Here is a 26,647-nt window from a genome sequence, read left to right as displayed (position 1 = left end):
CATTAAGTGGGAAACTACCTCAGAATTGATCTGTCACTTACTCACCAAAACCACAAAGATGGCTGAAAGCAAAATTCTTTTTTTTTTTTTTTTTTTTTTTTTTGAGATGGAGTCTCGCCCTGTCACCCAGGCAGGAGCACAGTGGTGTGATATCGGCTCACTGCAAGCTCCACCTCCTAGGTTCAAGCGATTCTCCTGCCTCAACCTCCTAAGTAGCTAGGATTACAGGCACATGCCACCACGCTCGGCTAATTTTTGTATTTTTAGTAGAGACGGGGTTTCGCCATGTTGGCCAGGCTGGCCTCAAACTCCTGACCTCGTGATCCACCCGGCTTGATCTCCCAAAACTCATTTTTAAATTCTCAGTTCACTGTGATTTTTCTTGCACTTTTGCTGCCTCTCAGGCAAACAAAAAGCCAGTAAAATATATTTTGCAAAATTATTGATTCTGGCTAGAACAAGCCTATGAAAAAAAATTGATACATGAATTTACGAAATAGGTTAGTACGTTTTGCTAATAAAGTTGTAAAATAAATGAGATCCGAAATTTGTGTTGTCAAAATTTATTCTGTGTCTAAATTCCTTGGATTATTTTTCAAGTGGAGTAAATCAGTATTTTCTTCCCTTTTTTGTTTATTTGGAAAACGAAAAAAATTTATTCTATCATTGTCACAAAAAACTAGTAATGTTCCTCACCTCTTTATCTATCTACTGTAACTAGTTTTCCATAGAAGTCTTCTTCCTTTTAAATAACTTTGCTATTCTTTGCAACTAGATAAAAATAAAGATTCACTATCCTTATGGCAGGCATCTTTGAAAATCAACTCAATATGTTTTTAATTCTTACCTATGTCTTGTGACTTGACAAAGGTAAGAATATGGTTAAGATTGCAAAATTTAAAATGTAATTAGTAAAATTTTTCTGAGAAAAACAAATAAATGTAAGTTATTGTTTTCATTTATAGTCTGATTTTAATATTGTTTGTATGATATTCCCATGGATAGAATAAAAATGTATTTCATAAATATTCTAGAAGAAATTACTTTGGCTGTATATTATATTATGAGTTTGGTTATATATTATATTTTCCTTTTGATTTATGAGAATTACCAGTATGGAAAAACTAGCTTGGTAGCTCTCATAAAATCAGCCATAACAATATAAGAATTTTAAACTAAATATAAAAATTAGAAAAAATATGTAACTAATAAGTATTTATGTACAATATTTTCTGTAGCATGACAAAGATTATACTAATTATCTAAATGCATTGTTTGCATAGAATAGAATTGTTTTCCATATGTTATCTTGACATTCCTTATCTTTATAGTTAGTTTGGGCCAATTCATTTTATGTCGGTTGTGCAGTTGCAATGTGTCCTGACCTTGGGGGAGCTTCAACTGCAATATTTGTTTGCAACTATGGACCTGCGTGAGTTATTTTCTCTTAAAAATATTTTAATTGAAATTAATGTTGATGATGGTTGCCAAATAAGAGGATCTTATACTAGAGACAAGTGTATTTTTGATAAGTAACGACTCCCTTTAAAGTGCTAATCAAATGAGATAGGTGAAAATAGAAGATGGTGGCAGAATATTGCCTTATTTAAAGAAAAACTATACCTGTCATAAAATATTTAAACTTGAGAGAGAAAATGATGGAGACTGTTAGGTTTACAAAAAGAGATAATATAAAATACATTGCCACAGCAATATATAAATACTGAAACACAAAAAGGCTGGCAGATGCTTCACTAATATAATATAAAATAAGTGGAATAAGAAAACGATTGAGAATGATTGTAAAAGCACATACTTTTAAGAAAAGAGCAACATAACTTTAATTGTCTTGCTGATAATTGCATATCTAAATGAAAATATAGCATAAGCTTAAAGGGAAACTCTGAAAATGAAATTCTAGAACTCTAATCTCAGTTAATCTATACTAGGAAGAATATAAAAAGTTAATAACCCAGCTGTTCAACAAATATCAATTTAAAGGCCGGGTGCGGTGGCTCAAGCCTGTAATCCCAGCACTTTGGGAGGCCGAGACGGGTGGATCACGAGGTCAGGAGATCGAGACCATCCTGGCTAACACGGTGAAACTCCGTCTCTACTAAAAAAAAAAAAAAATACAAAAAACTAGCCGGGCGAGGTGGCGGGCGCCTGTAGTCCCAGCTACTTGGGAGGCTGAGGCAGGAGAATGGCATAAACCTGGGAGGCAGAGCTTGCAGTGAGCTGAGATCCAGCCACTGCACTCCAGCCTGGGCGACAGAGCGAGACTCGATCTCAAAAAATATATATATATCAATTTAAAAATAAGCAGTAGAAAAGATAAAAACAAAGACAGTGAATAAATATGCAAAATTGACAAAAAGGAGCTGAGATATACCAAAATTACTAGAGAGAGGCAGAAATGTGTATATATCTCTCTGTATTTTCTTCCATGACCTTACACTTGGAAGCAAAAACAAGAATGATAAATACAAATTTTTATAGCTTGGGAAAAGTAGAGTTGTTATAGATTCAGAGAAATTATAAAACTACTGACACATTTATTATCTTTTCTCTTAAGGAGACTAATCACAAGATTTGAAATGGAAAGAGAATGATAATAGGGCATGAAGGCTCAAGATTTGATGAAAAAGCAGTTAAGCATCATATTGCTTTGAATAACTCAGGTTTGGAGGTCCAAACAAACTATGTACGTAACAGATTGCTTATGGGTCTTGTGAAAGCATATGAGGATATTGCTATGTCACCCCTGGCCAAGTGGTAGGGAGCAATATACCCTGTCACTTGAAACAAAAGCCAAAAAAAGCAAAATAGACGAAGCACATGAAGCAATGGTTTTAAAGACACTGGTCATAATACAACAAAGGGCTGTCATCTCTGAAAACAAACAAACAAAAAGAAAGTTAGCCCTATAATTCCCCCAGCTTTCTGTCTCAATGAGAGCTTTCAGGTCATGGCACATGAAATTACTAAAACAAAGGTTGACTGACTCCCTGAGTTGAAGAAATGGAGCTAAAAGTATAAGAATACCAATACATCTAGAGTTCACGGAAAAGAGTACCAGAGAAAACAGAACTACACAGAGAGAACCCTAGAGATCTACAAAAGGTATTCCTTGAGTATTGATTAGCACATGCATGTGAGTAGGCCAGATTAAGAAGCATCTGAAACAGTAAGAGGACACAGTTCTTGGCACTCACACAGTGAGCATAACTAAACTGCTCCAGACCCACCTAACAATTCATAATGTAAAACCTGAAAGGATCAAAATGTTCCCATGTAATCTGACTGTATCCCACATAAGAAATGATTGAGAATGATTATAAAAGCACATACTTTTAAGAAAAGAACAACATAACTTTAACAACAGCAACAAAAAAACTCAAGGAGGTTTACAGAAATACATAATACCCAGCACCTAACGCAATGTCTGGAATCTAATGAAATACTGCCAGCCATATACAGAAGGAAAAAAATAAGACATAATAAGAAGCTGAATCAATAAGTTGAAATGAATTCAGAACTTACACAGATGTTATAATTAAGAGACATTAAAATGGTTATAACTGTTTTCCATATTTTTAAATGTTGAACAAAGATGAAAAATATTCAAAACAGAGGACTACAATGTCTGAGACTTTTTAGAAGTTAAAATTAATGGAATATTAGACATTCCAGAAAAGAAAGATGAATGAATTCAAAATCATAACATTAGAAATTATCCAAGACAGTGATTCAGGAGTTCACGGCTGCAGTGAGCCATGATTGCCCTGGGAAACAGAGCAAGACCCTATCTCTTTATAAAAAGAAAAGAAAAATATTATCCAAGATAGAATCCATAGGGGAAAAAAAATCCAAAAAAATAAAATTTGTATCAGTTAGCCGTGATACAACTTTAGTGTAAATTGATTTCCTTAAATTGGACTCCCTCCTGGCCAGAGGGACAGGCTGGAGACTGCCTAAGAAGACCGGGTCCCAGGAGGCAGGGGTACCCACCACCACTGTGGCTCCAGTTGGCCATTTTCCCCTGCTGCTGGTGCCAGCAAGACTGAGTGATTTGGACCAGGAGAAATTCCCCACAGCGCAGCACAGGTACTGTGACAGTTTGTGGCCAGACTGCTTTAAGCAAGACCCTGACACATTCCTTCTTGCCAGGCAGGGCCTCTCCCTGAGGGATTTTCAGTACCCCCAGCCAGGGGTTTATGGACAGATCTCTGATTTCCATGAGAGGAGCCCCTAGGAGGACGGGCAGCCACGGTATCATGGACCGCAATCTTATCCTTTTCTGCAGGCAAACGCTGAGGAGTCCAGGTAGTCTGGATAAGGGAAATTCTTGCTTATTTAAGTGGGTCCCTGATCCTATTTCTCCTGACTGGGTGAGATCTCCCAACAGGGGTCTCCAGGCACTGCATACAGGAGCATTCTGGTAGGCATCAGGTCAATGCCCCTCTGGGGCAGAGTGCCCAGTGAAAGGAGCAGGCTGCCATCTTTGGTGTTCTGCCTCCTCCACTGGTAATATCTCCAGGGGTCAGAGGGACCCAGGTGAACAGGGTCTGGAGTAGGCCCCCAGCAAACCACAGCAGCCCTAGGGAAGAGAGGCCTTACTGCTAAAAGAAGAACAAACAGAAAGCAACAACAGCATCAATTAGACCACAAAAACTCCATCCAAAGCTCAGCAGACTCAAAGATCAAAGGTAGATAAACTCTTGAAGATCAGAAAGAATCAACTCAAAAATGCTGAAAACTCAAAAAGCCACACTGTCTCTTCAACTACAAATGATCACAACACATCTCCAGCAAGGGCACAGAACTGGGATGAGGCTGAGATGGATGAATTGACAGAAATCGGGTTCAGAAGATGTATAATAATGAACTTGGTTGAGCTAAAGGAGTATGTTCTAACACAGTGCAAAGAAGCTAAGAACCATGATAAAATATTACAGGAGCTGTTAACCTGAATAACTAGTTTAGAGAGGAACCTAAATGAACTGATCAATCTGTAAAACACAACATAAGAACTTCACAATGCAATCACAAGTGTCAATATCCAAACAGACCAAGTGGCAGAAAGGATATCAAAGCTTGAAGACTATCTTGCTGAAATAAGGCAGGCAGACAAGATTAGAGAAAAAAGGAACAAACAAAACCTGTGAGAACTATGGGATTATGTAAAAAGATTGAACCTATGACTGATTGGGGTACCTGAAATAAATGGGGAGAACAAACCAAGTTGGAAAACACACTTCAGGATATCATCCAGGAAAACTTCCCCAACCTAGCAAGAAAGGTCAACATTCAAACTAAGGAAATCCAGAGAACCCCAGTAAGATACTCCATGAGAAGATCAACCCCAAAACACGTAAGCATTAGATTCTCCAAGGTCAAACTGTAGGAGACAATGTTAAGGGCAGCCAGAGAGAAAGGCCAGGCTGCCTACAAAGGGAAGCCCATCAGACTAACAGTAGACCTCTCAGCAGAAACCCTAAAATCCAGAAGAGATTGGGAACAATATTTAACATTCTGGTTTGAGATGGAGTCCCACTCTGTCACCCAAGGTAGAGTGCACTGGTACAATCTTGACTCATTGCAACCTCCGCCTCCCAGGTTCAAGCGATTCTCCTGCCTCAGCCTCCTGAGTGGCTGGGATTAGAGGTGCCCGCCACCATACCCAGCTAATTTTTGTATTTTTAGTAGAGACAAGGTTTTGCCATGCTAGCCAGCCTAGTCTCGAACTCCTGACCTCAGGTGATCCACCCTCCTTGGCTTCCCAAAGTGCTGGGATTACAGGTGTGAGCCACCATGCCTGGCCCGATATTTAGTACTCTTCAAAAAAAAAATTCAGCCTAGAATTTCATATCCAGCCAAACTAAACTTCATAAGCAAACGAGAAATGAGATTTTTTTTCAGATAAGCAAATGCTGAGGGAATTCATCACAAGGCCTGCCTTGCAAGAGCTCCTGAAGGAAGCACTAATATGGAAATGAAAAATGGTTACCAGTCACTACAAAAAACACACTGAAGTACACAAACCAACAACACTATGAAGCAACTATACAACAAGTCTGCAAAATAACCAGCTAGCATCATGATGACAGGATCAAATTCACATATAACAATACTAACATTAAATGTAAATGGCCTAAAGGCCCCATATAAAAGACACAGAATGGTAAGCTGTATAAAGAGCCAACACCCATCAGTGAGCTGCATTCAAAAGACCCCATCTCACATGCAAAGACATACATAGATTCAAAGGGATAGAGGAAAATTTACCAAGCAAATAGAAAACAGAAAAAAGCAGAGGTTGAAATCCTAGTTTCTGATGAAACAAACGTTAAACCAACAAAGATCAAAAAATACAAAGAAGGACATTACATAATGGTAAAGGAATCAATTCAACAAGAAGAGCTAACTATCCTAAATATATATGCGCCCAATACAGGAGCACCTAGATTCACAAAACAAATTCTTAGAGACCTACAAAGAGACTTAGACTCCCACACAGTAACAGTGGGACATTTTAACACCCCACTGTCAATATTAGACAGATCATAGAGACAGAATATTAACAAAGATATCCTGAAGTTGAACTCAGCTCTGGATCAAGTGGACCTGATAGATATCTGCAGAACTCTCCATCCCAAACAACAGAATATGCATTATTCTCAGTGCCACAAGGCACTTACTCTAAAACTGCACACAATTGTAAGTAAATCACTCCTCAGCAAATGCAAAAGAACTGAAATCATAACAGTCTCTCAGAATAAAAGACAGTCAAATTAGAACTGAAGATTAAGAAACACTCAAAACCACACAACTACATGGAAATTAACCTGCTCTTGCATGACTCCTGGGTAAATAATGAAATTAAGGCAGAAATCAAGAAATGGGAACAATGAGATAACATACTAGAATCTCTGGAATGCAGCTAAAGCAGTGTTAAGAGGGACATTTATAGTGCTAAACGCCCACATCAAAAAGCTAGAAAGATCCCAAATTGACATCCTAACATCATAACTAAAGGAACTAGAGAACCGAGAGCAAACAAACCCCAAAGCTAGCAGAAGACAAGAAATAGCCAAGATCAGAGTGAAACAAGGTGATACAAACATGAAAAACCCTTCAAAAAAATCAATGAATCCAGGATCTGGCTTTGTGAAAAGATTAATAAAACAAATAGACTGCTAACTAGCTATAATCATAAATAAGTAAAGAAAGAAGAATCAAATAGACACAATAAAAAATGATAAAGGGGATATCACCACTGACCCCACAGAAATACAAACAAACATCAGAGAATACTATAAACACTTCTGTGCAAATTACCTGGAAAATCTAGAAGAAATGGATAAATTCCTGTAAACATATGCCCTCCCAGGACTGAACCAGGAAGAAGTTGAATCCCTGAATAGACGAATAACAACTTCTGAAATTGAGGCAGTAATGAACAGCCTATCAACAAAAAAAAAGCATAGGACCAGATGGATTTATAGCTGAATTCTACCAGAATAACAAAGAGGAGCTGATACCCTTTCTTCTGAAAAAATTCCAAACAATTGAAAAGGAGGTACTCCTCCTAACTCATTGTATGAGGCCAATATCATCCTGATACCAAAACCTGGCAAAGAAACAACAAAAAGCATCAGGCCAATATCCCTGATGAACATTGATGCAAAAATTCTCAATAAAATACTGGCAAACCAAATCCAGCAGCACATCAAAAAGCTTATCCACCACAATCAAGTTGGCTTCATCCCCAGGATGCAAGTCTGGTTCAGCATATGCAAATCAATAAATGCAATTCATTATATCATCAGAACTGAAGACAAAAACCACATAATTATCTCAATAGATGACAAAAAGGCCTTCAATAAAATTCAGCCTTCCTTTATGTTAAAAACTCCTCTCAATAAAACAGGAATTGAAGGAGCATACCTCAAAAAAATAAGAGCCATTTATGAGAAACCCATGGCCGATATCATACTAAATGGGCAAAAGCTGGAAGCATTCCCCTTGAAAACCAGTACAAGATAAAAATGTCCTCTCTCATCACTTCTATTCAACATAGTATTGGAAGTTCTGGCCAGAGCAATCAGGGAAGAGAAAAAAAAAGGGGGGTGGTATTCAAATAGGAAGAGAGGAAGTCAAATTGTCTTTGTCTTTGTTTGCATAGATGATATAATCCTATATCTTGAAAACCCCATTATCTCATCCCAAAATCTTTTTAAGCTGATAAGCAACTTTAGCAGTCTCAGGATACAAAATCAATACTCAAAAGTCACAAGCATTCCTCTACACCAACAACAGACAAGCAGAAAGTGAAATCATGAATAAATTCCCATTCACAATTGCTAGAAAGAGAATAAAATACCTAGGAATACAGCTAACAAAAAAAGTGAAGGATCTCTTCAAGAAGAACTACAAACCACTGCTTAAGGAAATTGGAGAAGACACAAACAAATGAAAAAAACATTCATGTTCATGGATAGTAAGAATCAATATCATCAATATGACCACACTGCCCAAAGTAATTTATAGATTCAATGCTATTCCCATTAAACTCATTGACATTCTTCACAGAACTAGAAAAACTATTTTAAAATTCATATGGAACCAAATAAAAGTCTGTGTAGCCAAGATATCCTAAGCAGAAAAGGACAAAGCTGGAGGCATCACACTACCTGACTTCAAACTATACTACAAGGCTGCAGTAACCAAAACAGCATAGTACTGGTACAAAAACAGACACACAGACCAATGGAACAGAATAGAGAACTCAGAAATAAGACCTCACATCTATTATCATCTAATCTTCGACAAACCTGACAAAAACAAGCAATGAGGAAAGGACTCCCTATTTAATACATGGTGCTGGGAGAATAGGCTAGCCATATGCAGAGAATTGAAACTGGACAACTTCCTTACAGCTTATACAAAAATTAGCTCAAGATGGATTAAAGGATCCATGGATTAATGGATTAAATGTAAAACCCAAAACTATAAAAACCCTAGAAGAAAATCTACGCAATACTATTCAGGACATAGGCATGGGCAAACATTTCATGACAAAAACATCAAAAGCAATTGCAAAAAGCAAAATGGACAACTAGGATCAATTAAACTAAAGAGCGTCTACACAGCAAAAGAAACTATCATCAGAGTAAACAAGCAACCTACAGAGTGGGAGAAAATTTTAGCAATCAATCCATCTGACAAAGTTCTAATATCCAGAATCTACAAAGAATTTAAGTAAATTTACAAAACAAAAAATCATTCAAAAATGGGCAAAAGACATGAATAGACACTTCTCAAAATAAGACATTTATGCATCCAACAAACTACAAAAAAATAGCTTAACATCACTGGTCAGTAGAGAAATGCAAATCAAAATCACAATTTGATACCATCTCATGCCAGTCAGAATGGCAATTATTTTTTTTTTTTTTTTTTTTGAGACAGAGTCTCGCTCTGTCACCCAGGCTGGAGTGCAGTGGCCAGATCTCAGCTCACTGCAAGCTCCGCCTCCCGGGTTCACGCCATTCTCCTGCCTCAGCCTCCCAAGTAGCTGGGACTACAGGCACCGCCACCTCGCCCGGCTAGTTTTTTGTATTTTTAGTAGAGATGGGGTTTCACCGTATTAGCCAGGATGGTCTCAATCTCCTGACCTCGTGATCCGCCCGTCTCGGCCTCCCAAAGTGCTGGGATTACAGGCTTGAGCCACCGCGCCCGGCCCAGAATGGCAATTATTAAAAAGTCCAGAAACAACAGATGCTGGTGAGACTATGGGGAAACAGGAATGTTTTTACACTGTTGGTAGGAATATAAACTCCACAATAGTCAAACCATTGTGGAAGACAGTGTGGTAATTCCTCAAAGATCTAGAACCAGAAATACCATTTGACCCAGCAATCCCATTGCTAGGTATATACCCCCAAAAATATAAATTATTCTATTACAAAGATACATGCACATGTATGTTCAGTGCAGTACTATTTACAATAGCAAAGACATGGAATCAACCTAAATGTCCATCAATGATAGACTGGATAAAGAAAATGTGGTACATATACACCATGAAATACTATGCAGCCATAAAAAGGAATGAGTTCATGTCCTTGGCATATATATGTAAAATATATAATGTTTATTACATACATTATATATCATATACATTATATATCATATAATATATATATTTTATATATGGTTTTATACATGTTTTTTAAACCATATATTCAATTATCTCATTATACTAACCATATATAATATATATTATATTTATATATATGGTTTAAAAATATGGTTTATAATATATATTTTATATATATGTGTGTGTATATGTGAATATATATATATATATTAGCTTACAGACTGCATAAAACAGATAAAATATAAAATACAGAAAGACCACAGGACAGATTTGGCCTCTGGGCCATACTGTGCTGATTGCTACTCTATAGAAAATCCACTGGAATCTACCAAAACTAATCTAAAACTAATAAGTTTAGCTTTTAGGATACAAAATAAGTATACAAAAATTAATTACATGTCTGCATACTAACAATTAACGAACAGAAATTGAGTGAAAATATCATTTAAAATAGCATCAAAAATATAAATTATCTAAAGAAAGAGACATGTACTGAGAACTGCATAATATCATGAGAGAAACTAACAGAGACACAAATAATTAGAAAGATAGACGTTGTTCATGAGTTAGAAGACTCAGTATTTTTAAGGCGTCTTTTTTTTTTTTTTTTTTTTTTTTTCTGAATTGATCTATGGATTCAAGACAATCCCAGCAAAAATTCTACCAGGCTTTTATTGTATAAATTGACAAGTTGATCAAAAAATTCATGTGGAGGCACAAAAATTTTGAATAACCAAAACAACCTGAAATAGAATAAATTTAAAGGGCTAATACTATTGCTTTCAAGTGCTAATAATATGGTTTTCAAAAGTTACTAAAACTGTAAAACAGGCCGGGCGCAGTGGCTCAAGCCTGTAATCCCAGCACTTTGGGAGGCCGAGATGGGCGGATCACGAGGTCAGGAGATCGAGACCATCCTGGCTAATACGGTGAAACCCCGTCTCTACTAAAAAATACAAAAAACTAGCCGGGCGAGGTGGCGGGCGCCTGTAGTCCCAGCTACTCGGGAGGCTGAGGCGGGAGAATGGCGTAAACCCGGGAGGTGGAGCTTGCAGTGAGCTGTGATCCGGCCATTGCACTCCAGCCTGGGCGACAGAGCGAGTCTCTGTCTCAAAAAAAAAAAAAAAAAAAAAAAAACTGTAAAAAAATCCCAACATTGTGGTATTTGCATAAAATTAGACAAATAGATTAGTGGAATAGAATACAGAGATCAGAAATAGACCCACACATGGCTGACCACATATTTTCAACTAATTTTTCAGAAATGCACAAAGGTATTTCAGTGAAAAAAAAATTAATAAATCATACTGGAACAATTAGTTCTCCATAAAGTAACTTGGATCTATACAATGACAAAAATTAACTCAGAATGAATTGTAGATGTATTTGTTCATTTCATACTACTATAAAGAAATATCCAAGACTGGGTAATTTATAAAGGAAACAGGTTTAATTGACCACATGGCCTCAGGAAACTTACAATCATGGCATAAGGCAAAAGGGAAACAAGCACCTTCTTCACAGTGCAGCAAGACAGAGAAGAGAAAAGAAGGAACTTCCAAACAGTTTTAAAACCATCAGATCTCATGGGCACTCACTATCATGAGAAAAGCACGGGGGAAACCCCCTATGGTCCAATCACCTCCCTCTCTCAACACATGGAGATTATAGTTCCCTCCATCAACACATAAGAATTACAATTAGAGATAAGGTTTGGGTGGGGACACAGAGCCAAACCCTATCACTTTGCCCCAGCCACTCCCAAATCTCATGTCTTTTAACATTTCCAAACCAATCATGCCTTCCCAACAGTTCCCCAAAATCTTAACCGATTTCCGCATTAACTCAAAAGTCCATAGTCCAAAGTCTCATCTGAGAAAAGGCAAGTCCCTTCTGCCTATAAGCCTGTAAAATCAAAAACAAGTTAGTTCCTTCCTAGATACAATGGGGATACAGGCATTGGGTAAATGCTCCCATTCCAAATGAGAGAAATTGGCCAAAACAAGGGGGATACAGGCCCTGCACAAGTCCAAAATCCAGTGGGGCAGTCATTAAATCTTAAATCTCTGAAATAATCTCCTTTGGCTCCATGTCTCAAATCGGGGGCATGCTGATGCGAGAGGTGGGCTCCCACGGCCTTGGGCAGTTCCTTCACGGGTTGCTACTGAAAGTTTGTGGCTTTTCCTGGTGCATGGTGCAAGTTGCCATTGGATCTACCATTCTGAGGTCTGGAGGATGGTGGCCCTGTTCTCACAGCTCCACTAGGCAGTGCCCCAGTGGGGACTCTGTGTGGAGTCTCTAATCCCACCTTTTCTTTCCACACTGCCCTAGTAGAGGTTCTCCATGAGGGCTCTGTCCCTGCAGCAGACTTCTGCCTAGATATTCAGGCATTTCCATATGTCCTCTGAAATCTAGGTGGAGGTTTCCAATCTTCAGTTCTTAACTTCTGTGCACCCACAGGCCCAACACATTGCAGTCTTTCTGCCCTTTAGCTCAGATAGGTCTGAGTTCTTGTCTCACAACCAGGAAGAATTAGGTGTGCAGATACTGGACAGTGAGTGGAGTAGAATTTATTAAGCAAAAGAGAAACTCTCAACAAAGAGAAATGTGGCAGGAAGGGAATGGTTCCCCTACCCAAAGGCTGGAAAGTACCCCCTTGTGGCTGGTTCTGGGGCCTTTTATGGACTTAGAATGAAGAGTATGTGCTGATTGGTCTATGAATATGCCAAAAAAAAAAAAAAAAAAAAAGTTAAAGTGAAGACACCACTCAAAGATGGCCACAACAGTGTAGAAAACTAATTAGGAAAGGGTTGGTATATGTAAAATAGGTGAAGGGTGGGTATCAATCAGAGGAAAATGCACCAAACAAGAAAACAAGTTCTCAATCCAGTCCAAATATTTAACTTGTAGCTTGGCTTTCAGGTTATAAACTGTCTTTGGCTTGAAGGTGGGGTTTCACCAGGGACCCAACCCTATCTGCCTAGGCATTTGGCTGCCTTCTGCTACTCTCAACATCACATTGAAGTCACCAAGACTTGGGGCTTGCACCCTCTGAAGCAACAGCTGAAGTTGTACCTCAGCCCATTTTAGCTGAGGAAAGAGATGTAATTGACTCATGGTTCCACGTGAGTGAGGAGGCCTCAGGAAACTTACAATCATGACAGAAGGTGAAGGGGAAGCCAGCACCTTCCTTACAGTGCAGCAGGAGAGAGAAGAGTAAAGGAGGAATTTCTAAACACTTTTAAAACCGTCAGATCTCATGAGAACTCACTCACTATCATAAGAACAGCATGAGGGAAACCACTCCCATAATCCAATCACCTCCCTCCTTAAACGTGGGGATTACAGTTTCCTCCCTCAACACATGGGAATTACAATTCAATATGAGATTTGGGTGGGGACACAGAGCCAAACCATATCAACAGACCTAAATGTAAAATCTAAAACTACAGAAATTTTAGAAGAAAAGATGAACAAAAACCTTTATGACCTTCAGATAGCCAAAGATTTTTAAACTACCACACTAAAACTATGATATATAAATTTAATGTCATTAAAATTAAAAATAACTACTATTCAAAGACACTGTTAAGAGAATGAAAAGACAAGCCACCTGGAAGAAAGTCTGTAAACAGCAACAATAACAGCAACATACATCAAATAAAGGATTTACCCTGGAATATAGGAAGAACTCTCACAACTCAATATAAAGAAAACTTACAACTCAATCTTAATTTTTTTAATACAAAGAAGATATGTAGGTAACAAATATACATAAAAATGCTCAACATCATTAGTCATTTAAAAAATACAAATTAAGGTCACAATAAATACCACTACACCACTATTAGAATGGCTAGAGGGTGGCCATGCCAAATGCTGGGGACAAAGTGAAGGCTATGGTATTCTCACGCACTGTTAGATCTGTGTCCCTGTAATGATGTATGTGTGAATGCTTTGAACATTCATAGCAACCCTGTTGGTAGTGACCAAAAACTTGACCAACCCAAATGCCCATCAATGGAAGAATATATAACCATTGTGGCATATTCTTTAACAGAATACTACTCATGTTGTTATGTTTTTATGTGTGTACTCTAAGTAACACATTTTTTAAGTCTTTCACAGATAGAAGACAAAGAGCCTTTGAAAATTTTGACTTATACTATTAAAAATCAGGCATAATAAGGCCGGGCGCGGTGGCTCAAGCCTGTAATCCCAGCACTTTGGGAGGCCGAGACGGGCAGATCACGAGGTCAGGAGATGGAGACCATCCTGGCTAACCTGGTGAAACCCCGTCTCTACTAAAAAATACAAAAAACTAGCCGGGCGTGGTGGCGGGCGCCTGCAGTCCCAACTACTTGGGAGGCTGAGACAGGAGAATGGCGTAAACCCAGGAGGTGGAGCTTGCAGTGAGCTGAGATCCGGCCACTGCACTCCAGCCTGGGTGACAGAGCGAGACTCAGTCTCAAAAAAAAAAAAAATCAGGCATAATAGCTGTCAAGTCATACATCATCAAATAGAACTAGATAAGGACTATGATATTATAATTTAAAATTAAAACATGAAACATGTTTATGTTTGTAATTTAAATATTACTTATTTCATGTACCAAATGAAGAAATAGTCATACTATCTATGACAAAAATTTTGCAACCATCACATGCATAATTACACTGGGTCCAGATCTTATTATTGTTCTATAGAATATTCAAGAATAGAACTTCCATGTGGTTCATCCTGTAAGGAATTGTTTTAATAGTTTATTTTAACAAAAGAAATGAAAATAAAATTGAGACATATTATTTTTCATTTTCAACGTTTATGACTTAATGAATGACTAAAACAACTTACATACATGCGTGAAAAAAATTGGAGAAATTAACATCCACTTGACTAATCAATGTTTCTCTTTTTTACAGAGGAAATTTTGCAAATATGCCTCCTTACACTAAAGGAGAATCTTGCTCTCTCTGCTCGAAAGAAGAGAAATGTGTAAAGAACCTCTGCAGTAAGCAAAAAATAATAATAATATTATATTTAGAGAGTAAAATTTCCATATATTTATTATATTTTAAAATTTGGCTTCTCAAGTTTACAAATTAGGGACAAGATTTGATTGTTTTTATCTGATTATATAAATCATTTGTCATAAATTTTAATACTTAAACTCAGATGATTCTTGCTTTCTTCACTGATTACTCTCCCTCTGAAGCTAAAGAGCATAAAGGAAGGAGGTACAACCATGATTCAATTTGCTGCTGCATGGAAAATAACTATGGGTTGAAATGCTTCTTATTTTTACTTGCTTTCATTGACCTCCTTTTATTAGTTATTAGAATAGTGATCCATTCTGAAGTAATTTGTTAGTCAATGTCCAAAGTAATTATGATTTAAAACTAACATGTTTCTCTTTCATGATCAACTTTTTCGTTCTCAAAACAAATATGCTTTTAAAGGCTAAAAGTATAAATTTTGGGCAGTGAGACCAGAGGAAAAAAAATGGAGCCATGCGTCAACAAAATGTCAATCTCTGCAAAATATTGGAAGAGATGTATTCTGAGCAAATATGAGTGGCCAATGACCTGTGAGACAGCCCTCAGGAGACCCTGAGAACATGTGTCCAAGGTGGTCAGGCTACAACTTGTTTTTCACATTTTAAGGAGACATAAGACATCAATCAATACATGCAAGATATACATTAGTTCTGTACAGAAAGGCAAGACAACTGGAAGTGGGGCTTGCAAGTCAAAAGTCAAAGGTAGATTCAAAGATGTTCTGATTGTCAATTGGTTAAGTAATTGTCTAAAGGCTTACAATCGATAGAAAGGAATAGCTGGGTTAAGATAAGGGGTTGTGGAGACCAAGGGTTTATTAAGTAGACGAAACCTCAAGGTATCAGGCTTCTGAGAGGCTAGATTGTACATGTTTCTTATCAGATTGAAAGAGTCTCTTCTATTAGACTTAAGATCTGTATTGGTGTTAATGCTAGAAAGCTTTTTCTGAATTCCAAAAAGGGAGGAAGGTATAACGGGACATGTCTGACCTCCCCTTTCCTATCATGGCCTGAACTAGTTTTTCAGGTTAACTTTGGAATGCCCTTCGCCAAAAGTAGGGGTCCATTCAGATGGTTGGGGGACTTAGAATTTTAGTTCTGGTTTACATTATCCTCCTTCTGGCCAACATTTGCCAGAGGCAAAATCAACGGCCAGTAAACATTTACTTTATCCCATAGTGTTGCCAGGGTGGCATGGCTGCCTGCCCCACAGGTTCATCCTGTCCCTCAGCAGAATCCCTATTGCCAAAGGACCTAGATCCAAAAACTTATAGCCAATTTAAATGTTACAGCCCAGATGGGAATGGACATGGACAGGCATTCACTAACTGTTAAATTTTTTAAAGTAATATGCAAGCTAACCAACAAAAACACAAAGGTGAAGATACAAAATTGACTTACCTTTAACTTCTATACACTGAGCTGCTATAATCTTGGTTTTAGTTACAGACTTAACAGCAATTAGCTACACAAAACATAAGCATTATTAAAACTTTTTAAGCTAAGGAATTCAGAGTTTTTTGTTGTGCCACATTTCTTTTTGTTGTCTTTAGTAAGGTGTCTGATAAAAAATTTTTATATATAATTATCTGCATAAATCTCACAACTGGGAGTATTATACCCAGGAGGCTTTGTCATGGGTATCTTTATATTCTTTCAGTAATAATTTGTTGTTAATTCTACAGGAAGCAGCAAATTACTTATGGTTAGAATGGATTAAAAGGTGCCACATAACAGCTCAGAAGGCAAAGTCCCTGTTTTACCAGCTGTTTAGGCATCTGTGTACCCATCCTTGATTGAGAAGAGCTGAACTAATTATATCCCTCAAAACCAGCCCTTGTAATGTCATGCAACCACCTCTTGCACAATAGTCCCTGGGCCTAGAGGGAGGGTGTTTGTATTGTTTTAGCAACAGAGCATATGCAATGAAAAGCAGATCAGGCTGAATGGGATTCCAAATGAGGAAGATTTGCAGGTTTTGTCAAATCATCTGTAGTCCTCAGAATGCCATGATTCTGGTTTTCCTGGAAGAAGTAAAACCATGAGCGATAAATCACATTAATAATTTGACATTGCAGGTTTTGTCAAATCATCTGTAGTCCTCAGAATGCCATGATTCTGGTTTTCCTGGAAGAAGTAAAACCATGAGCGATAAATCACATTAATAATTTGACAATTAGAAAAGAATGTGTGTGTTAGAACAGAAAAAGGAAACTATTCCACTAGAGCACTAACTAAAAACATAAAAAATTATAACCTGGTACTCTTTAGAGGATCACTGTAGCCAAGAAATAATTCATAATTCAATTTGCACTCAACAACAAAAGTCAGCACCGGAATCAAGTAACAAGTGTTACAGTTTTCCTTTGAAACAATTTACCTTTTTCTCTAATCCTCCTTTACTACTAAAGAGAAATTATAGTAAAACCAATTTGTGTGCAAAGTTAAGTTTTAGGTTTATTATTTGGCCTGATCATTCGCATAAAGTGCAACAAGAATTGATTGGCCATATAGACTTTTTTCAAATTGGCTTTGCTGTAATTTTACCTAAACATACGTTATTCTAGTTAAAGCCTTGGTAAAATAACCAGTGTCTTCTATTGTGCTTTTTGAAAAGAGAAAACTCTTAGTAGATTTACGCAAATAACTATATTTTCATAAAATCAGAATACTCAGGAACTGTTTTTGAATTTTGGAGAACTCAGGTAGAGAGAAAGGTAAATTTTCTCACAAAAGTGTACTTTACCCAACTACTTAAACCATAAATCACTCAAAAGAAAAAGATTTCCTTGCCTCTTCTTTAACCAGAGAAGCAGCCCTCCAAATAAGATGCTGTTTGTTCACCTTGGAACTTCTATTCACAAGCCAAGAAGCTCTTGTCAGATGAGAGCTGTTTATCAGGAACTGTAGAATCTAGCAGCTCCTCACATAGAGTGAGACCTAGGGGCAAAAGAGGCCTCCTGGTCATGACCTCCTCCTTGTATCCCCAGGTAGCAAGATCCTATATAAACCATTTTTAATTTATCATAACATTTTGGGGGCACCATTATTTATATTAACACAAGGGTAGCTTCAGTTAACACCCTATAGCAAGGCAGTAAAAGCCCCATAAGTGGAAATTCTCTAGTCCACAGTCCTCGTAGTTGTCATTAAGAAATGCTCACAGATTTTTGTCATAGGCCCCAATAAATGTTACTTAAGGAGTTATCAAGTGGAGGATTTGTCCTGAGCACCACTCAGCTTCTACCCTATATTCCGTGGGCTCGGGCAGCCTTACTAGTTCTTTTAGCATATCCAATTAACATTTCACAAAAGGCAGATTTTCATGCCTTCAGATTTATAGTATTACATAGGGGAAACATCCCCAGTGAGATCTGATACCCAGTTTCATAAGACATGTAGGTAAGGGAGGTCACAACTACCTTACATAAAGCCTGTTTAAACATTTCAAATCTCATAATACTATCAAGCTTTACATTTTTACGTTCTGGTCCTAGGAATTTTTCTTCTCTACCACTAGACCATTTTACCTTTACTGATGAGTATGTATTTAGGTTCCCAGCAGGGAATTAAGCCAAGGAACTCAGTCTCTTTTGTCAATCTTCATCTAAATTTGCCTCAACAGTGCCCCAGGCAATGTCAGCTTTCTCATTATAATGTCTGTCCTTTGATTTTTCTTAAATTTCCCCAATCTGGGGGCAAATGCTGAACACTGGTGTGGTGCTATTTAATGTTGGAGGATCGGCAGTGATTGCCTTTGGTCCACCCAGTCTTTGATGGTGTTGTAAAGACCTTGAACTCTATGAATTTTCATTTTTATTTATTCCATTTATTAATAACCATTTAAAGATTTCCACTCTTCTGAGATGAGTCCTTTGACTCCCTTTTACCTTTCTCTTTTTTGTTGTTAATTACCTTAATGTTTTATTAGCATCTCTGAGACCCATGAGGGAAAGCAAATTTGATAAGTTTTCTCAAACAGTTGTTCAGTTCTATAGGAGTAATGTCATCTGGGGTGCCCTGTAAAAAGAGCTCCCTTAAGCACAGCATTTACCATGACCTTGGTAATAGGCATATTTGGTGGGTGAATATCCTCATCATAAAGCCAGTTCCACATGGCTTGCATATGAAGCATTTCAGCTGCCTCATCTGGGATCCTCCACTTGGCATTTTACAGGAAGAGTTGGGCAGTCTCCTTCTCAGGGTAAACAAAACTTACAGTAGCATTTATCCAATCCACTAGACTGGTCATTGTCTCAGGAATAACCTGTGCATCCATATCACATATATACTCATCAATTGTTTAATAGTGAGATACGGGTCCTACATTGACCCAAACATGCTCTTTCATTGGGTAGCATTTAAAATTAAAGATACTCTCCTTAAAGTAGTTATTTTTACAATCCATTATACTAAAGGTTTCTCAGGAAACTGATGATATGAATCTACAAAATGGAAGAATTTTTTTTACTTTATACCCTCTGGTTTTAATAGTTGCTTGGTTTTGCCCCTCACCAACATTGACTATTTTCTTAGTAACCGCAGGTCTTAGAGGTAATTTTTACTGGCCTTGGTTAATTTTTCCCTTTGTGGGTAGCTTTGAGGTTAGTGGCCTGAGCTAACTTACATCTGAATTTGGTCCAGCCTTCAGGCCAAACACAGCACTCTTTTACTTTCATTATACCTATTACAAATAACAATAACTAAGGGATTGAATATTTTGCCTTTTTCTTAGTAGTCTGCATTTTCTTACACATTCAGTGAACTAACTCTCTGGGAGTATGACTATGATTCATCTCTAAATTGCACTGGCAACTTTATCTTTAGTAACTGAGTGCAGTCCAGCTGCAGCTCCTTAATATGGGTGACCACATGGCCACCCAAGAGTCAAAGGTTTCTTATTCCCCACCCTTTTATTTTTCTCTTCATCCATTTGGTATTATCTGCATATTTGTTTCCTTTATTTTAAAGATACTCAAATAGCCTCTAAACTAACAAAAATATTATATTCTCTTTAGCAAAAATCACATCCTTATGTTTCTATAAACTTCACCAAAAAAAAAAAAAAAAAAAAAAAAAAAAAAAAAAAAAAAAAAAAACTTTTTACTCTCCTGCTATTTTAGCTTTTAACATCCCAAATTCCCAGGGAGGAAAAACACACAAAAATTACTTAATTTAACATAACATGACTTTGAGATTTTAAACTACTGGAGATAATTTTGAGATTAAATTTACCAAATTAATCTGAATGAATATTACTAAAGTCATGTGAACTAAAAGGTATCAGAGTTAGCTTCTATTAGTTTCATATGCACTTACTTCTCTTTAAGCCAATTAATTAGAGCTCTTGCATATTTTGGTAGTGAAATATCACTTTTATATGACACATATAAACATACAGATAAAACAGACATACAAACAAAAGCAGATCCTATAAGATTTTTTATTTGCCTGTTTTCATATATTCTTTCCCTTACTTTAGACTATTAATTTTAAAAAGTTATAGGAGCCAACTAAAATTGAAGGAAAGAGTTACCATCCCAGGACTTCTCAAAAGTTAGAAAGAGCTAAAGCAGCAGGGTACAGCGTAAGTTGAACTTCTGTGATATCAATCTAAAGAATTTTAAAATTAAAATTAAAACAGGTTATAGAATTTAAAAATTAATTGATAGGTGCAGCAAACCACCAGGGCACATGTATACTTATGTAACAAACCTGCACATTCAGCACATGTATCCCAGAACTTAAAAATGCAAAAAATAAAAATTAAAAATGTCTTGCATTAAAAGTCAACATTTTTAATAAAAGCTTGTTCTAACCAATTTTTTAGTCTTGTATCAGTGTATTTTAATATCAAACTCCAATTTCTAGAAAGACTATTAAAATTTCCTTTTAACTATAGCCAACTTAATTGTAACTTAAAAAAAAATTTTTTTTTTTTTGGCTAATCTTATTATGACTTACACAGACCATTCGTGAAAAGTTTGAACTTTCAGGTTTGTCTTAAACATCCCCCTTTCTTAAACAACTAGATATTTTATTCTAGGACAAAAATTTACCACACAAGATTATTTCTCATACAAAAATATTTTTTAACCTTTCTTACCAAAAATACCTCTTAATATGTATAACTTCCTTTAAGTCTCTGTTATTTCCTGGTTTCTTTTACCTTCTTTTGCATATAACTTTTAAATAACCTTTGAATTAAACAAACATTATTTAACTTTCAATAAGAACACATTTTAAAAAAAATATTTTCCTATCATTTTTCAAACTGGACATTGCCCAGAGAGTTAATGAATATCCAATGTTAAATATAACTTTAGATTCAAACAAACTTTAGACAATGTGTTTACAAACATTTATTCTATTACATTTATTTCATTAATTTATTTAATAGTTCACCTAGTGTATTTATAAAGACTGATAGTCATCATTTAAAATTATTTCTCTGTTAATCATTTTTACAGCCTATGAATTGTGGGTGTTTACTCAAGAAATAAACTTAAGGCTGACTATATGAGTATTTTACCAATAATTCAGTATGTAGCTGTTTTCATTAAACCAACAATACCAAATGTCTTATTCAGCAAAAATTATACAAGCAAAGATTATTCTGTTTTGGGCTGGCTTTATAGTTTTACAACCCTTATGCAAAATTTTGACACCTTATAATATTTGCCAGGGATAAATACGAACTCAATAAACAGAAAGAAAAATGCTACAGTTCTAATTCTAATGTTACTTTACCAAGAATTTTAAAGCCAGTTTATTTATTAAAGATTTTACTTAAGTCATTGTCATATGCGTCCCTGTGAAGAGACCACCAAACAGGCTTTGTGTGAGCAATAAAGCTTTTCAATCACCTGGGTGCGGGCAGGCTGAGTCCGAAAAGAGAGTCAGTGAAGGGAGATAAGGGTGGGGCCGTATATAGCATTTCTGTAGGTAAAGGAAAATTCCAGTAAAAGGGGGGTTGTTCTCTGTCAGGCAGGAGTGGGAGTCACAAGGTGCTCAGTGGGGGAGCTTTTTGAGCCAGGATGAGCCAGGAAAAGGAATTTCACAAGGTAATGTCATCACTTAAGGCAAGGACTGGCCATTTTCACTTCTTTTGTGGTGGAATGTTATCAGTTAAGGCCGGGCAGGGCATTTTCACTTCTTTTGTGATTCTTCAGTTACTTCAGGCCATCTGGGCATATACGTGCAAGTCACAGGGGCTGCGGATGTGCAAGTCACAGGGGATGTGATGGCTTGGCTTGGGCTCAGAGGCCTGACATTCATGTGAATTTGAAAAGCATGTGGGCTTATTATTTACTTAATTTATGATTATTCTTAACTTTAAGCCAATTTGGTACCTTGTGGCCACAACCCATAACAAAATACATAAACACATACACACACACATCATAGAAAGATCCTATTTTTTATTTCAGAACTCTAGCCATAAGATATTAATACAAACTCACTGGTTTACAAAAAGGAAGAAGATTGGATCTAAATAGTGGGTTTTGTCTCAGTAGAAAAGTAACAGCAGATTTAAAGCAGGCAGAAAAGAAAATAGAGAAGTAGAGAACTTAGGAACTCTTGAGTTGCAGATTGACCTTTGGGCTATGAATTTTTCTTTGATATAATTTGCCCATCAGCTTAAAATGTGCAAAACAGACCATAATATGTAACTAGTTTGAGTACTAGTAATCCTGGCATGCCCTCAAACTTTTTCATTTTGCACAAACACTCGCAGAGAGGCACCCTAAAACCAACAGGGTGCCCCAAAGTGGATCATTCTCCTTGTCTTTCCTCATTTTCAGATTGTTGCCCACTTTTTTTTTTCTTAAAAGGAGGAATGGAGCTGTGGCCTAGGGTTTTTTTGTGTGGTAGATCAATGTGTGCTGATTTTGGATGAGACTGCAGTGTTTTACAAATGAGTCATTTCCACCCGCTTATGTATCTCAGTTTCTCTCTCCAGAGGTCTATCACCTCTGAGAAGGCTAAAAATGCCAAGTGAACAGCTCCATATGCATTTCTTGAATGAGTCTTTTAAAACTAATTTTGTTGAGGGTTCCCTGTAGGGCCACTGCATGGCAAAAGGGGTAAACCACCCAGACGATTCCCACTCAGCCCTCAGTCACCCAAGGGGCAGCTTGCAGCTGGGAGTAACAAAATGTCCTTTCTTTTCAGAGCTGAGGAGGTCTCTCATTTATCTATAAAAATGAAAGTTTAAGTTTCTCACAAAAATGCACAGACAAGCCAACTGAGATTAATTTTGGGAGAAAAATTAAGGGAGAAGACACTTTAGAATATACCTCCAAAGCAGAAACCAAATAAGTTACCCAAAAGACAGGGGTTCTCCTTGGCTTTAGAAAAAGGCAATGGACAAGATCCTTTAGAATGCACCTCTAAACTAGAATTAGGATCCTAAACAACAACTTCCTAGGAGGAAAAAAAAAAAAAAGAACTTTTTGACTCTTTTGTAGTAACACTTAGCTTAAAACACAAGCATATTGTATAGCTATATCAAAGTATTTTATTTCTTTATGTCCTTATTCTATAAGCTTTTTTCCACTTACAATTTTTATTTTACTGTTTAAACTTTTTGTTAAAAACTGAAATACAAATACATTAGCCTAGGCCTACACAGGGTCAGAGTCATCAATATAACCATCTTCCATCTCCACATCGTGTACCACAGGACGGTCTTGCACATCAAATTATATTCCTTTTTGTAATATATTTGTTGTTGTTATAAATATTTTAGAATTTTATTTTATAATTGATTTTATTGGCTTAAAAAATGTAAATGCTTTTGTATATTAGTTTATTAACAGTTTTACCAAACTGTCTTACTATTTCTGACAGTTTATTGATTTTCTTGGATTTTATATGACAAATCATTTTTCTGTTAAAAATAATGCAAGTTTTGTTCTTTCTTCTAATCTTTATATTCATTATTTATTTCACAAATATTAACAGACAGTTCATTCATTTCTCCAGTGCAATGTTGAGCATAAGCTGTAACAGTAGACACACCCTTCTATTATTCTTACATTCAGAGACAATGTTTCACCATTGTGTATGTTTTTCATTGGTCTTCATTGTCAGGTTATAAAAGTTTTCTCAGGCGGGGCACCGTGGCTCAAGCCTGTAATCTCAGCACTTTGGGAGGCCGAGACGGGCGGATCACGAGGTCAGGAGATCGAGACCATCCTGGCTAACACGGTGAAACCCCGTCTCTACTAAAAAAATACAAAAAATTAGCCGGGCGAGGTGGCGGGCGCCTGTAGTCCCAGCTACTCAGGAGGCTGAGGCGGGAGAATGGCGAGAACCCGGGAGGCGGAGCTTGCAGTGAGCTGAGATCCGGCCACTGCACTCCAGCCTGGGCGACAGAGCAAGACTCCGTCTCAAAAAAAAAAAAAAAAAAAAAAAGTTTTCTCTTTTCCTTATTTTGCTGAGTTTTTAATTTGAATACATGTTAACTTTAACAATTTTTTCCTCTATCTCTTGAAATGCTATTTCTTTCCTTTTAATGTCTTAAAGTTGTAAACTGTATCAAAGGGTTTCTAATATAACACAGCTACACTGTAAAATTTCAAAAGGTACCAGGAGTTAAGCAATGCCCCAGTAATACAATATTATGTTATTCTTTCATTCTTGTGATAAATCCAATTTGGTCATGAGGTTTCCTTAAGAGATGGCTAGATCCTTGTTAAGTTTTTATTTACAATTTTTTGCATTTATTTTTGGAATTGTGCTTGGCCATATAATTTTCCTCCTGCATTTTTCCTTGATTTTGACTTCAAGGTTGTATTAGCCTCATTTTAAAAAGCTAGCATTTGGAAATAATTTTTCCTTTAGTATTTTGGTTACCGTTTGTATAAGAGTCTGATTATTTAATTTTTGAATGTTTAGGAGACATTCTCTGTAAAGCTATTTTGTTCTGATGCAAGTGTGTTCTGTGTAAATTTTAATTACTGATTAATCTTTTTAATCATTATGGGATATTTGGGTTTGTGGAAGACTGTGGCAAATTTTCTGTTTTATCCACATTTCAATGAAATACTCTTACATTTTTATATGTACTTCATGTGTAGTTATATTTCATTTATGTCCTATTACTTTTGACTTGTACTTTTTCTCTTTTTTGTTGAGCAGTCTTTATTAGAAAACATATTTTATCTTGGTTTGCTTCTTATTTGAGATAGGAAATATAGCATAACAGTGATATATATAGACCTTGGAATCAGATGGTTTAACTCAAGAGGTGATTAAGAGAATTACATTTGATTAAACACACACAATTATTTGAGCCTCCCAAAAAGTAATTTTTCAATACATTTTAGCTATTACTATAATTAAGTTCCAAATTTTCTATCATTTAACCCAGTTTATATTTTGTAGCATTCATTGCTCTCTGACATTATCATTTTTACTCATCTTATTTATTTAATTTTAAAATTGAGTATAGATTTTTCTGTCCTCATTTTTCCACAATAAAAGGGATTTTATTTTTTCCTGGTAACCATTATGTCCAAAGCTAGAATCATGCTGAATATGTAGCAGAAAGTCAAAAAATTAATTAAGTATTTTTTTAAGTAGATTATTTCCTAATCAAGTGCTAGATGCTATTAGAATGGTAAACTGGGGAGGAAAGTTTGATGTGGAAAAGACATTGAGAAATATTTGGAGTAAGGAACATTACAGAAATGAATGAGATTGTTGATGAATAGTTCTGCATACAAAAAATTCAACATGAACAAATTACCTTTCTTCAGGGACTTGAATTGGGAATGAAAGAGTGGGAAAAATAAACTACTTTATAGCTTTGTCTGTTTTTGACTTTTGTGCCTTCAATACAAGAGGTGTTTTAGAAATATTTGTTGATGGCCGGGTACGGTGGCTCACGCCTGTAATAGCAGCACTTTGGGAGGCCGAGGGCGGATCATGAGGTCAGGAGATCGAGACCATGCTGGCTAACCCGGTGAAATCCCGTCTCTACTAAAAAATAAGAAAAAAAAAACTAGCCGGGCGAGGTGGCGGGTGCCTGTAGTCCCAGCTACTCCGGAGGCTGAGGCAGGAGAATGGCGTGAACCCGGGAGGCGGAGCTTGCAGTGAGCTGAGATCCGGCCACTGCACTCCAGCCTGGGCGACACAGCGAGACTCCGTCTCAAAAAAAAAAAAAAAAAAAAGAAATATTTGTTGACATAACACTGTTGGTAGGAAGCGTCGTAAAGAGTTTTAAGTACTGTAGGATTGAGTAGGAAGGTTTCATTTTCTTGTTAAAAAGTCAAACTAATTTTCGTTAGTTGATTGTCTTATTCTAAAAGCCACAAAAGCAAAGAAATATCTTTTCTTGTTTTATAACATTTTATAATATTAACTTCTATTTTTACTTTAGGGACTCCACAACTTATTATACCTAATCGTATGTATCA

The 26,647-nt window shown here is 36.6% G+C and overlaps 2 protein-coding genes across 9 annotated transcripts in view; one reads left to right on the top strand and one right to left on the bottom strand.

Annotated features, from left to right (window-relative positions):
• The window catches only part of CAPS2 (calcyphosine 2), a 123,701-nt gene that overhangs the window by 79,038 nt on the left and 18,016 nt on the right, over positions 1–26,647 (bottom strand). The window lies entirely within an intron of this gene.
• The window catches only part of GLIPR1L1 (GLIPR1 like 1), a 39,624-nt gene that overhangs the window by 12,417 nt on the left and 560 nt on the right, over positions 1–26,647 (top strand). Inside the window, exons 3-5 of one of the 2 annotated variants that reach the window (XM_010362651.2) lie at positions 1,332–1,432; positions 15,088–15,176; positions 26,611–26,637. In XM_010362651.2, the coding sequence (XP_010360953.1) occupies positions 1,332–1,432; positions 15,088–15,176; positions 26,611–26,637 (217 nt within the window). The remainder of the gene's footprint in view (positions 1–1,331; positions 1,433–15,087; positions 15,177–26,610; positions 26,638–26,647) is intronic. The other variant, XM_010362652.2, reaches the window with a different exon arrangement.

This window comes from Rhinopithecus roxellana, chromosome 10, assembly GCF_007565055.1.
Source record: "Rhinopithecus roxellana isolate Shanxi Qingling chromosome 10, ASM756505v1, whole genome shotgun sequence".
NCBI lineage: Eukaryota > Metazoa > Chordata > Mammalia > Primates > Cercopithecidae > Rhinopithecus > Rhinopithecus roxellana.
The sequence above is the reverse complement of the archived record's forward strand: the minus strand, read 5'-3'. Positions and strand labels throughout refer to the sequence as shown.